General features: G+C 37.9%; 1 protein-coding gene across 1 annotated transcript in view; it reads right to left on the reverse strand.

Moving 5' to 3' along the window:
- Nucleotides 1–271: 271 nt before the first annotated feature.
- LOC126188360 (nitric oxide synthase, salivary gland-like) overlaps nt 272–14,482 on the reverse strand; it is a 162,612-nt gene continuing 148,401 nt past the window's right edge. Inside the window, exons 24-25 of the mRNA XM_049929959.1 lie at nt 8,297–8,488; nt 272–379 (exon numbers count right to left, since the gene is read on the reverse strand). Coding sequence (XP_049785916.1) covers nt 272–379; nt 8,297–8,488 — 300 coding nt within the window. The remainder of the gene's footprint in view (nt 380–8,296; nt 8,489–14,482) is intronic.

The following is a 14,482-nucleotide window of genomic DNA, read 5'->3' on the forward strand; positions in this document are numbered from 1 at the left end:
GAATCTGACAAACTAGCATACACAAACTTTTAAGTTGAGCATGAATTGTGACTGAAGTTTAACTGTAATCAGTATAATGTGTTACATACAACAGAATCTGTATACACTTCCAGTTTGTTCCTCATCTTCCTCTTGACATGTCATGTGCCTAGGCACAGACAGTGCGAATGACACCTCTATGCAGGAAGCAATGCCCCCTTATGCATAAAGGACTGGGTTATCTTTAATTGATAATTCATTCTTCCACTTGGAAATACATTTCAGAAGAAGATTATGGCTGCGCACCTATGTGAACCCTAGATGTCACCCTCGATCTATTTCTCACTTCTGCTGTTGATACTGTTATTCCAAAGATGTCCTCATGATATCGATTCTCATCCTGTAAACAATAACACATTGTGTTAAACATACACATGATAATTGAAATAGGTATATTTGTCATTAGGCCTTTAGTACAGTAGGCAACATCAGACAGTTACATTATTATATACAAATGTACTGCAGGATATCTATTGAAATTACAACATTATATTACAGTTAATGAATTCCTTCAGTCACAAAATTGCTAGGCAACTAACCAGTCATATATTGTTTGTTTGATTGCATTTATGTCTTATCTTCTGTATGATTATTTTCTTTGCTTTTTTTTCCATGTATGCAAACTTTTCCTTTGATAAATAAATTAAAATTTGAACCTGTCTGCAAGACTGGGACTCAAACTTTATTCCTGGATTGCTAGTTCCACAAGGTATACAGAAGAACTTTTGTAAAGTTCGGAAGGTAAGGGGCAAGGTACTGATAGAAGTAAAACATTCGGGTAGGTTGTGAGTCAAGCAAGAATAACTCACTTGGAAGAGCACTTTCCTACAAAAGCCAATGGTCCCAGATTCATTTCCTGGTCTGGCAAACAGTGTAATCTGCCAGAAAGTTACAAATCAGTGGATGCTCCACTGCATAATGAAAATTCATTGCAGATATTAAAACTGTAACACCATAGTCTGTCTTAATACAGGTGAAATGTATGTCTTTGTATGTGTAGTGATTAGAAGCACAAATTGTTTGATTATGCATGTTGTTGGTTTATTCGGTTTAAGAACTGCCCTTTAATATAACTGGATGGGAAAAAATCTAAGCAGCAAGTGGCAGTGGGAGCAGATGCTTACAAAAGTTAAGGAAATGAGCAAGCTCATGGAGCCAGTGACTCCTTCTGGCAGAAGGGTTGAAGAAGAAGGAAGAGTGATGAGTGATGAAGGGAAGGGACTGGTGACATTGAGGAAATTGGAAGTATTATGGAAAAATCACTCGGAACTCCAACTCACAGGAGACTCGCAAGATGGTGTGAGAAGGAAAGACTGATTGTTCAGGACTACACAGGATGAGATTTCGAAACCTGAGAGCTTAAGGTTGGGAGACAGAGTAATATGCAAGACAGGAATTACCGACCAAACATCATGTGATTGTTTGTAAGAGTGGAAAGCTAAGTACGTTATATGTGGTAGAGGTATGAGGTGAGGAAAAATAGACTGGTCAACAAAGAAAAGATGTGGGAAATCAGAAGCGAGTGAAGGAAGGAAAAGTTACGGAGGAGAAATGGTAAGTCCAAAAAATTAATGTAAATTAGCACCAGGTGGGTGGCGAGAACCAAGAACATGTTATAATGACAATTCCTGCACTGTGCAATAGCGTATTGTGTGTTATCAATATACAATTTCTGTCAGTGCCCATTCATCTTAACTCCTAACTTGGTGGTGGTCATGCAAATGTAGAAGGCCGAAAAGTGTTTATATAACAGCTGGTATATGACATGGGTCATTTCACATGTGACTCTTCATTTGATAGTTTATGATTTCCCAGTTAAAGGGCTGGTATATGTGGTGATAGGAGGGTATGTAGGGCAAGTCTTACAGTGAGGATGGTCACAGGGCCATGTGCCATAGGGTAGTAAAATGGGTGCAGAAGGAACATAGTGTCTAACCAGGATGTTATAGAGATTGGGTAGACCATGAAAAGATCTTCTAACTGTGATGTGCATAATAGAAGACAGAATGGACCTCATTTCAGGGCATGATTTTAGGAAATCATAGCCTAAATGAAGTAGCTGATTAACACATTCAAGACCAGGTTACTATTGAGTGATAAGAGATGTAGCCCTAATTATTGAGGGTCTGTATAAGAGGAACAAACTTAATTATCACATTGTAGAAAGCCAAAAGGAAGTAGATGAGATGAGAGATATGATACTGCAAGAATTTGACAGAGCACTGAAAGACCTAAGTTGAAACAAGGCCCCTGGAGCAAGTCACATTCCCTCAGGAAAGCAGAACACAGAGAGAACCATCCATGACACTTATTCTATCTGATGTGCAAGATAGGTGAGACAGGTGAAATACCCTCAGACTTCAGAATGAATTATTAATATAGGGCCTATTTCCGTTTCCAGAGAAGGTAGATGCAGACAATTGTGAATACTCCTGGACCAGCATTTTATCAAACAATATTTGCAAAATAACAACACAATTAATTTACAGAAAAATGAAACAACTGCTAGAGGCCAACCTTTGGAAAGATTACTTAGCAGATACATTGAAGAAAAAGGCAAATTAATGTTTGTAGCATCGCCGTTAAAAAAATGTTGCAGGGAAAAATACTGGGTATGAGAGGACATTTGCAGTTTGTACGGAAACCTAATTGCAGTTACAAGAGCTGAAGGTCATGTAGTTGAAGCAGTGGTTGGGAAGTGATTGAGACAGGATTGTAGCCTATCCCTAATGTTAGTATGTTCATAGTACAGGTTGTAAAGAAAACCATGGGGAAATTTGGAAATGGAATTAAAGTTCAGGAAGTAGATATAACAATGTTAATGTTTCTCAGTGACTTTATAATTCTGTCAGTGGTGGTAAAGGAGTTGGAATAACAATGTCTTGAGGATGGGTTATAAGAGGAACATCAATGAGAGTAAAACAAGAGTCATGGAATGTAGCTAGAAGTATGTTAGGAAGTATTTTGTGAAAGTATTAGTCTCGAGTGTTATTTTGTACATAACTGAATTGTGGAAAATAAACAGTTCAGACAAGAAGAGAATAGAGGCTTATGAAACGTGGTTGATACAGAAGAATGCTGAAGATTAGGTAGGTAGATTGAATAACTAATGGGGGTTACTGAATGAAATTAAGGAAGAAAGAAATTTATGATGCAATTTGAGTAAAAGGAGGAGTAAGTTGATAGGACACATCGTGAAACTTGAAGAATTTTGAGGGGAGGGGATGGGGGGATAAAAACTTTAGTTGCCATAGTGTCTATTCCTTTGGACATTACATTGTTCTTCCTAACAACGCAGACACTGCAGTATTTTATTTATCAACCAATACCAGGCAGTAAGGGGTTAGTCCCAGTCCAGCATTGATTTTCATTGTCATCATTCTATTGAATGGCTGATGGTTGTCCATATTTGCAACTATGGATACATTTCATGCAGTTGTAGAGGAAAGCCAAGGCTTAAATGCAGCTAGTGGGTTCAAATGGATGTAGATTGTGATAGCTATACACAAATGAAGGGGCTTGCACGTCATTGGGTAGCATGGAGAGCTGCATCAAGCTAGTCTTCAGACCGAAGAACACACCAACAACGCAAATGATGTAGTTCTTGCATATCATAATTAAGTGCATGGTAGTGTAAGTTCTGTGGTGTTGTATATGGTTTCTTCCTGCTCTCGTGACAAATGGTATTGGGAGAATGTGAACTGTCAAGAATATATCTTTATCTACACTTTGTGGAGGTGTGATACTGAAGGAGCTAATAGATATTCACAGATATTGCTATATCTGTGGGTAATCAGATACTGCTGCACACACTGACGTTCTACAAGAAGAAGAGAAAAAGAGGAAGCTGCTAGTTGAGAGAACCACCTCTAGTAGAGTGACCCAAATTAACAACAGGTGAACGAAATGTGACAGATAGACTGCAGACAAGACAACAGATCTAGAAAACAACTAGATGATACCTGAAACCAGTGGCACAATGATGACAACGAGGCTAATAGTAGCAGAGAAACAAATCCAAAGAGAGTAACCGGGTGACAATCAAGGACAAGCAGTCCTAGTGCAGCGAAGATAGATACATCAGTATCAAGTGTGAGCCCTAAGCGACTGGCCGTGGCTGGACAGCTGCCTATATACCAGCCACGTACAATGCTATTGGCCACTGTACTCATGTGGCACTCTCACCGTGCGAACTCAGTGCTGTGCGGCCATATCGCCCCTAACAACTAAGTCAGTCAGTCTCTTGCGGCAGGCATTCAGTCTGTGCAATGGCCGATACCAAAAATACAGGGTGACACAGAAAAATGGGAACATTTCCACAATCCAATAAAACTAGAAGTGACGAAGGAAAGAAATTTCATTCATAGTACCTGAAACCTTACAACTTTGCCATTTATAAAACATTGATGGCATTTATCATTTTGTAAAATTTACTTCCTTTATATGGTGTCCTCCTGTACGAATACATTTGTGAAATCTGCTGTTGAGATTCCCCATTGACCACTGCAACATCTCAGCTGGGATACTGTGAACTGCATCCCAAATTCTCTGTTTTAACTCATTCAGTGTTCTTGGTCCAATCATGCAGACCTGCCTCTTGAGGTAGCCCCACAATAAAAAATCACAAACGGATAAATCTAGCGATCTAGAGGGCCAGGGAATGTTACCGAATCGTGAGATCACACGGTTGCCAAACATTCTCGCAGATATCCCATTGACTGTTGTGCAGTGTGTAATGTCGCTCCATTCTGTTGAAACCAGGCTTCTTGAACGTCTGGAAAGTTGTTCAATGCAGGTGTTACGAAAGTTCGTAACGTCTCCATGTAACAATTGGCATTGACAATTATTGTGTTTCCCTATTCATTTGCGAAAATCTACTGTCTGATAATCCCATGTGATGAAGCACCACACCATACTGTCACTTTACTATCATGTAAAGGGTGATCACGAACGTCATTAGGATCTGTGTTTGCCCAGTAATGGTAGTTATGTTTATTAACATAACCTGTGAGATGAAAATATGTCTCATCTGGCATCCACAACTTGTTTAGAAATGCATCATCATTGCTTACTTTTGTTATTTGTTGACAGAATCCTAATCGTAACTGATAGTCGTTGTCCTTCAATTGTTGCACCATCTGTAGTTTGTATGAATGAAATTTTAAATCAAGCTGAAGAATTCTGCAAACACTCTCCTGGGACATTCCAATCACTGCTGCTTGCTTACGAATTGAACACTGTGGGCTCTGTAAGACAGACTTGTGTACAACATCAATGTTCGCTGGAGAATGCACACTTCTTGGTTGTCCTGTTGGTTTCTTCTTGAGGGCAGATCCAGTCTCTTCAGAGTTATTAATCCAACAATTTATCGTGTGTTTTGATGAAATGGCATCATGACTTCCTAAGTTATAAAAATGTCGAAACTCCCTCTGCTTTGCTACCAAACTATCATTGTTTTTGTAAAACATTTTTATGGCTAACACACACACTGTTGTCTGTTCCACGATTACTGAAGTGGCGGACTGTTTACTCGCTAACTGTCATGAACCCACAGTGCTGCCACCTGTCCATGGCTGCCACTACTCATTTCAAACATTCTTATTATTTCGTGTCACCCTGTACTATCTTAAGATCCATTTCTAGGAATTTTCTAAACTGATTTTTGAGAGATATTTGAAGTATTTTTCCTATGTATGCATTTTAAGTACGCTATTTCAAAATTTCTTTTACACTATTTTATGAGGAAACATAATATATTAGAATTCACTTTAGTTAGCTAATTTGTTGTTACTATGGTGTAGTGTTCAAAAGGTATCTAAATCATGTTTAATATATCAAACGATCCATTAAAATACTTGGTTCTCGTTGAAAATACAGCTTCGTGCTGACCCGCATTATTATAATTATAGGTAATTTAGACATGAAGAAATGACTTACACAGAAACTCGCACATTACAGATAAGCGTATCAAACTAATTCTAGAAGCAAAGAGGGCAACAGCAACAATGACTTGCAGATTAATGTTTTTGGAAAACCATTTTCGGGGATAGTATTTTAATAGTATTATCTCTTTTTAAAATGCATATAAAGAATCAACAAGAAAAAAATTGTATTCAAACTGCTTATTACTTTTTCAGTAGTTGACATTGTTGTATATACAGAGAGGTGAATATATTTTGGGTCCTTAGATTCTGCCCTAGAACAAGGTTAAGCTATAAATAGTGGGGTCCTCAATAGGGATTCTTTAGTTTTTTCTCATGTGTATCAGATCATGATTGCAAACATGAATAATATTTTGGAGGTAGGCACACCAAGGTTAATGTCAGGAGGCTGGTTTGGCCACTCATTATAAACAGGGCATCTGTCATCCCCTTCACAAGACTGTCACCAATCCATGCATTCTGTTATTGGTGCACTTTTTGCTTTACTGACCTTTGTGCTGTACACTACTCATAATGACCCTGCATCCTTGTTTGAGAGTTCTGTTTTCAGTACCTGATTCTGATCATGACATTACTTTTTAAGCAGATTGCAGATGAGATACCAGACTTTGCTGAGATGGTGCCCTGAGTTGCAGTTAAATAAGGTTGTCTACAGCTTTAGTTCAAATGGCTTAGTGAGTATTAAAAATTATAGGTTTTGATCAGATCCTTAATCGAGTTCCCAACCACAGTTCCCTAAACACTGATTTGTATGGTAGCCCTCAATGTGTATGTTTCTGGTGTTCAGTGCAGCATACTTTCAAGGTTCTGACAGTTTGGCTACTGCATGACACACCATAATGGGAAAGGATGTGGTATGCTCCTTAACTGTAGAAGCCCAGGTTATCACGTATGCTGCCAATTAGTGATCTGATATTGGCAGGCAGTATATGAATCACACCTGAGGCTTATTTATAACAGATCTTGCTCATCAGAATGACAACAGATGGAAACTAATAATTGTGTCTCATATACATTTTTAGCGAGCTTTATCAACTATTCACTTGATATGCACGTACAGTTCCTGAAAATTTAGTGCCTAGATTAAAGAACTGTAGCTCTTCTTTGGTAAAGGAGATGAGCTGCTTACCTGATTTACTGTACAACTAAATTTTTCAGCCTATTTCCAGTCTCTGTGAAAATCTCAAATAGGTAAGGTTTGTTTTTTAACAAGAGGCCTACAATATTTCTATTATGGGTGAATGTTTGAAATATATTTTCCTTGTAATTTTCAAGGAAATCTTGAACAGTTTTGCAGGCATTTTTATCTTGTCTACCACTTGAACAATAACAATGTGTTCAGTTTATTGCAAAAGTGTTTCAAGTCTCCGCCAGCTATTCTGACATAATTAATTGAATTTTTTTGGAAGTTTTTAGCTGCTTCTGCAGGTGAGTTTAGTAGCCAATACAAATTTACTGAAACTTTCTGTTTATCTTGTCCATAACTTACGGTTTACAGACTGTATTTCTACTTCATTTGAAATAATCTTTTAAAGGAACCAAGGTAACAGGCATCATTTATTCTGAAATGGAACTGCAACTGGTTGCCCAAGTGACCTCATTTGCTGTTATGACAGCCTCTTCAGCATATTGAATGATTGCCCCTGGGGTAAGCACAGAGTACACACATGATTCTCATTTCCTGCCTTGAAATCATTCCCCAAAAAGGTATCATGATCTGACTTAATGTTCCAACTGTCTGCCTCCTTTTACCTCCTATGATGCTGTGCTCCTACCAGCTTTTCTCCTATACACTACATCTTTCATAATCCAGCATTAAGAGGAACTTTTGATTCCATTCTCCATCTGTGCATCTTACTCTTTCTTTCTGTCTGTACCTGAGGCATACAAAAATAACCATTACAAAAACTGGAAGTAAGAGATTTTATATGACCACTACAGTTTTCTGTGAAAACTGATAGATATACTGAGTTGGATTTTAAGAATTTGTCATAACATCTCATAAATGTGCTGTCTTTGTAATGCAGTATATAAATTGCATTTGCTCTCACTCAGAGATATAATGAAAAAGAAACTCTGGGGCAGGTGTGGGCAAATAACAGCCCTCGGGCCGCATGCAGTTTGTTTGCGGTCCGCTAAGGCAGTTGAAAATTTTATGTGGCAATTTATACCTTTTTCTAAAATTCCTAGTTAACTAAAGCATGCAATTGGTTTAAAAGGTGTGGCCTCTGCTAATGTCTGCTTTCAAAAAGTGGCCTCCGAGCCAAAACAATTGCCCATCCCTGCTCTAGTAGATACAAAGTTGATCAGCATACCCTCATTTTCATCATGTAGTTCTCTATCTCTCCATCTGTCATTGTGCTGTGTTGCTGAATAATTTTCTTCATTGTCTGATAAACATCTTCAGCCATTGTGCAATCACCACAGACATAGAAATGACAATCCTCATCCATAACTTTCTTGTAAATCTCAAAAGCCTCTTTCCGAAGCAGGTCTTGGACATAGGTCTGAAACAAAGACATGAACAGTTGTGAAAATCATATAATAGTCAAGGTATAATGAAACATCGATATAAATAAAATGTGCAAAAGCAAAAGATTTGTGTTGTTATTCTTCCACATCTCCCAGTGCAATTCGTGATGAAATAGTTCACGGGTAAGTAGCCGGATGTCAGTGTCCCATGGGCATTGGCATCTGGCTTTTCACCTGTGAACTATTCCATCAAAAGATTTGTGTTTAATGGTGCACCAGAATATGAAGGAGAATTTACATCAGGAAAGCAGGGATTCATGAAAATGTAATAAAAAGAAGTTTCACATACCAGGGTTGCCACAGGTTCTGGAAATCAGGGAGTTTCAAACACATCAGGGAAATATCAGGAAAATTTGAAAAAAAAGAAAACACTGGAAAAATCTCATTTCTGTATCAGTAGATGAAATGACTTATTTACTGAGGTGTCATGCATCGCCGCTGGCTGGGTGTAGCTGAGTACGTGCATCGCTCCCCTTCTCCCTCATTCCTTCTGCTTCTTCTCTTCCTACCACTCCCCTCAGCTTGCAATCAGTGCTGCCACCATTTCTTCCCACTACCTTAGCAGCTGCTGATGAGAGGCAGGGAGGCATGAGGAGTGTTTTTTTTATCCAATTCTCAGAGACTGAAGATGCTGCAGCCAGAAGAGGTGGTCATGTGTGCATGAGTTGTGTCTGAATGACTCTGTGAATGTGCGTGTACTCTCATTCTCTGACAAAAGCTATGGCTGAAAATTTAGTTGTGAATGTGATTGTATTTTCTACAAGCCTGTCTGTGGCTCAGCAATCATCTTTGTGGTGAGTTGCTACCTGTCCTCTTTATTGTTGATTATTGTTGAGTATTTAAACAAGTTATCAGCTGCATGGAGTGATCACCATGGTCTCATTTGATCAACATGCTGTCTGTGGCTTCTCAATAGCTGGCCACATGAGTGGATTTCCACGATGGGCCAAAACCGGAGGCCATTTCTGTGGATATCTGTAATAGCTCAGGCCCACCGATTTGAAGCCATTCATTTCCCACTAATGTGCAGGCCCTGCCTGTCGGATGTAGTTTCACTGATCTGCCCGCAGGTCGGGTCCATTTCCTCAGCAGGCCACAGACTGTGGGCGATGGATTTCAGGAATTGTGACTGGGCACATTGTACAGCGTGGCGTGTTTTATATATAGACATTTTATTTGTTCTAGTACATTTTGACACTTTGAAAGTAGTTTGTGTTAGATAGTATGGACCATAAGAAAAAGAAAATTGTGTCAGTCATAGGTGGTTTGTATACTACGTACTCACATACAGGGTGACACAGAGTAACGGGAATATTTGAATGAGTAGTGGCAGCCGTGGGCAGGTGGCAGCACTGCGGGTTCATGACAGTTAGTGAGTAAACAGTCCGTCATTTCAGTAATCCTGGATTAGTGAAACAGACAACAGTGTGCGTTAGCCATAAAAAATGTTTTATAAAAACAATGATTGCTTGGTAGTGGCGCAGAAGGAGTTTCGGCGTTTTTATAATTTAGGAAGCCATGGTGCCATTCCATCAAAACACTTGATAAAATGTTGGATTAATGACTTTGAAGAGACTGGATCTGCCCTCAAGAAGAAACCAACAGGACAACCAAGAAGTGTGCGTTCTCCAGCAAACATTGATGTTGTACACGAGTCTGTCTTACAGAGCCCACGGTGCTCAACTCATAAGCAAGCAGCAGTGATTGGAATGTCCCAGGAGAGTGTTTGCAGAATTCTTCAGCTTGATTTAAAATTTCATCCATACAAACTACAGATGGTGCAACAATTGAAGGACAACGACTACCAGTTACGATTAGGATTCTGTCAACAAATAACAAAAGTAAGCAATGATGGTGAATTTCTAAACAAGTTGTGGATGTCAGATGAGGCACATTTTCATCTCACAGGTTATGTGAATAAACATAGCTACCATTACTAGGCAAACACAGATCCTAATGACGTTCGTGATCACCCTTTACATGATAGTAAAGTGACAGTATGGTGTGGTGTTTCATCACATGGGATTATCAGACAGTATTTTTTCGCAAATGAACAGGGTAGCACAATAATTGTCAATGCCGATCGTTACATGGAGATGTTATCAACTTTTGTTACACCTGTATTGAACAACTTTCCAGACGTTCAAGAAGCCTGGTTTCAACAGGATGGAGTGACATCACACACTGCATGACAATCAATGGGACATGTGCGAGAATGTTTGGCAACGGTTTGATCTCACAATTCGGTAACATTCCCTGGCCCTCTAGATCGCCAGATTTAGCCATTTGTGATTTTTTCTTGTGGGGCTACCTCAAGAGGCAGGTCTACACAATTTGACCAAGAACCCTGGATGAGTTAAAACAGAGAATTCGGGATGCAGTTCACAGTATCCCAGCTGAGATGTTTCAGCAGTCATGAGGAATGTCAACAGCAGGTTTCTCAAATGTATTCGTACAGGAGGGCGCCATCTAAAGGATGTAATTAAAACAAAAACAAAAAAACAAAAAACAAAAAATGCCATGAATGTTTTGTAAATGGGAAAGTTGTAAGATTTCAGTTACTAGGAACGCAATTTCTTTCCTTCGTCACTTCTAGTTATATTGGATTGTGGAAATGTTCCCGTTTTTCTGTGTCACCCAGTATTTCTCGAAAGAAAAATCACAAAATACCTGTAAAATAATAGATATAACACAGTGGGTAATAACTGACAATAACAAACATAGTAGACCCAACATTTTATTGGCAGTCACCTACAGTGTTGGTTTACACAATTCTTCCCCATCTTATGCACTTCTTTCAAGAGGCATTACTTTTTTCTTTCGTTATTTCTGAAATTGTTGAAGGTACTTAAAATCCATCTTGCAACTCCAAGGAATGCATATTTTTGTTTCCAAATTTGTTTAATTTTATTGAAATATAATTACATCAGTGGTCCTAGTGAAACAATTATACCATTTGGCTTGCTTTCCCCATCTAAAAGCAGTTCATTACAAAATATGTTAATGTTAATACTTAGAATTTTTGCTCACATAAGGTAACATCATCTGCTTGGAAGTTTTTCGTAGATATTTCCTTGTTTCCACTATTGTTTCTTGTGCTGTAGCTGCAAATACAGAGTGTCAACTTACCTCTTAACTTACCCTTGATATTTCAAAATTTGTCAGGGGAAAATGCTTAAACCCGTCTGGAAATCAGGGAAATATTAGGGAATTTCTCTTGGGGAAACTTGTGGCAACCCTATTACACATTGCTTCTTCTATAAGTGTTTAGAAAAGGAGTTGTAGACGCACACACAAATTAACCTTGAGAATCAGCTTATTCCATACAATTATTGATGTACATAGTGTAACAGCTATCAACAATCTGTTTTTCAGGCCCAAAACTATATAGTGATTCCACTGTAAAAGCAATAGGTCTAGTCACTGGTTTAACTGACAATGAGGATCAAATGTTAAAATAAAATTTAATGAACATTGAGAGATACATGATGTCAACATCATAAACAGTGACATGATCACATGCTCAGACAAAAATATGGAAGTAATGTTGGTGTGAAATTTTTAAAGCTGGTAGTGTAGATGCAAAATTTAACTCTTTCTTAAATACATTCCAACAACACTTTGTTATTTTTCCCATTTAACAAATAAAGGCAAAACTGAATGAAAGCAAGGATAAAGAATTGATGACTCCAGGGATTAAAGAGTCTTGTGCTAGGAAGAGAAAGCTTCATGTAGTTCAGAGAACAAAAAAGTAGTCAAGATTTGAAACTCTGTCATTAAAAAAGCAAAACACATACTATGCTCTAAAAATAAAACACTCCAAGAATAAGTCAAATACTAGTAATTGAAATGAAATTGTACCCCCAAAAAATTGCTGTGCAGAAACAATGACACATTCAAATAATTGGCCATAGAATGTAATGACTACTTTCTCATAGTGGCTACAAACACTGCCCCAGTAATAAACAACCGAATACAGTTGTTTTAGATTTATTTGTGCAGACACTGCATGCACCAGGAATGGACATAGACTTTAAAAATGCAATCCCTAAGGAGACCACCAAATTCATCAGGTCACCAAAGACGAGTAATTTTACTAGTTTCAATGGTGTTTCTAACAAAATTTTGAAATCTTGTGCTGACTTGATAGAATTACCCGTGAGCTGTATTTATAATCAGTCAACGACTTGGAGCATGTGTCCTGACAGGCTTAAATATATTGTAATAACACCGATCTACAAAACTGAAGCTACACAAACCACTTCTAATTACAGATCTATATCACTGCTTCCAGTCTTTTCAAAAGTATTTGAAAAAGTGGTCCATGGTGGAATATGGACTCATGTAACTGAGCAGAATTTGTTAACCACCTTTCAGTTTGGCTTTTGTAAGGGATGCCCCATACATAAATCAGAACAAGATTTCACAAATGAAACACTGGCAGAGCTAAATAAGAAAAATTATGCTGTTGGTGTATGCTGTGACACTGCCAAAGCCATAAAATGTATAAATCACAAAGTAATACTTACCAGGCTAAAGTATTACAGCATTAATGGCATTGTATTGTTTGGATGGAGTTGTACTTCTATAATAGAAAGCAGAGGGTCTCATAAAAAGACTATATCTCAAGCATAGAAACAACCTCAGAATGAAGTGCATACTGGACCCACTCTTCTCTGTAACCTGTATAAATTATCTTCCCCTTGACTTTAAATGACAGTTCAGAACTGTAAAGTTTGCTGACAATGCAAGCACGCTAATCAAGGATCCCAATCCAGACCTGCCAGACAGAGCTTAGCTGATAGCTAAACAGATGTACAAGTGGTTTACAGCAGACATTATGTCTTACCTTCCCAAAGCTCAGATACACAGTTTCAAACAAACAGCAAAAGTATACAGGAATGACACTGAATGAAGCACAGCGTGTAAAATTCCTTGAGGTTCAGATGGATGAAAAGATAAAATGAAGTCAACACATGAGTGAACTAATCAGGTCAGTTCAGTGTGTTATGCCCTTTAAAGTATGTCTCATTCTGTTGACCTAAAGGCACGACTGTTAGCTTACTTTGCATGTTTTCTTTTCCACTTGTCTGATGGAATTGTCTTCTGGGGCAGTGCATATAGAGTAAGCAAGGTGTTTATTCTGCATAAGTGAGCAGTAAGAATACTGCGCAAAGCAGATAAATGTACATCTTGCAGAGCCTGTTTTATATTTGCACTTTAATGGCTTATGTTGCTGATAATGAAAATTAGTGTAAGCTGAACTGTAATATTCACCATCACAATACAAGGCACACAAGTAATTTTCATGTAGGCTTTTACCTCATTGTCCAAGATTCAGAATGGAATTATGTACTCTGACAAAAATATATTCAAAAACCTCCCATCTAACATAAAACAAGAAATTGGGAAAACCCACTAATTCGAAATAAAATTGCAAACACACCTCATTAGCCACTCTTCCTACAAACTTTCTAAACATTTACTGGTAACTAAATATTTACTGTTAACTAAATATTTACTGTTAACAGTGTTTGTTATAAATATGTATGAAAAGTAATATTGTACTATAAATAAGACTCAGTATTTATAGATAAATAATATTTTCTCTGAAAAATACCATTGTAAAGAAGCATAGGTTAAGCTATTAATATCAGATAAACAAAAGACATTTACTAAAACTGTAGAGGCAGCATCTATTTTCCAAGTAGCAGCTTCCTTACTAATTTACTTGATTAAGTTTAGATAGCATAAATATGACCAGTATTAAGCTGTATCATGATAGTTTATTGTTAACATAGTATATAGATTAAGTTTCTGTGGCGTCTTCGTCTCATGTTAATGTATTCCTCGACTTGAACCATATCTGTGAAGGTTCTCATCCTTGAGGGGATCTATGGAAGATGGCAGATGAATGAGTGGAAGCCCATATAACATATCGTCGTGCAAAGAAACTCTGAGTTACAGTG

This window comes from Schistocerca cancellata, chromosome 5 (genome assembly GCF_023864275.1).
Source record: "Schistocerca cancellata isolate TAMUIC-IGC-003103 chromosome 5, iqSchCanc2.1, whole genome shotgun sequence".
In the NCBI taxonomy this organism is placed as follows: Eukaryota; Metazoa; Arthropoda; class Insecta; order Orthoptera; family Acrididae; genus Schistocerca; species Schistocerca cancellata.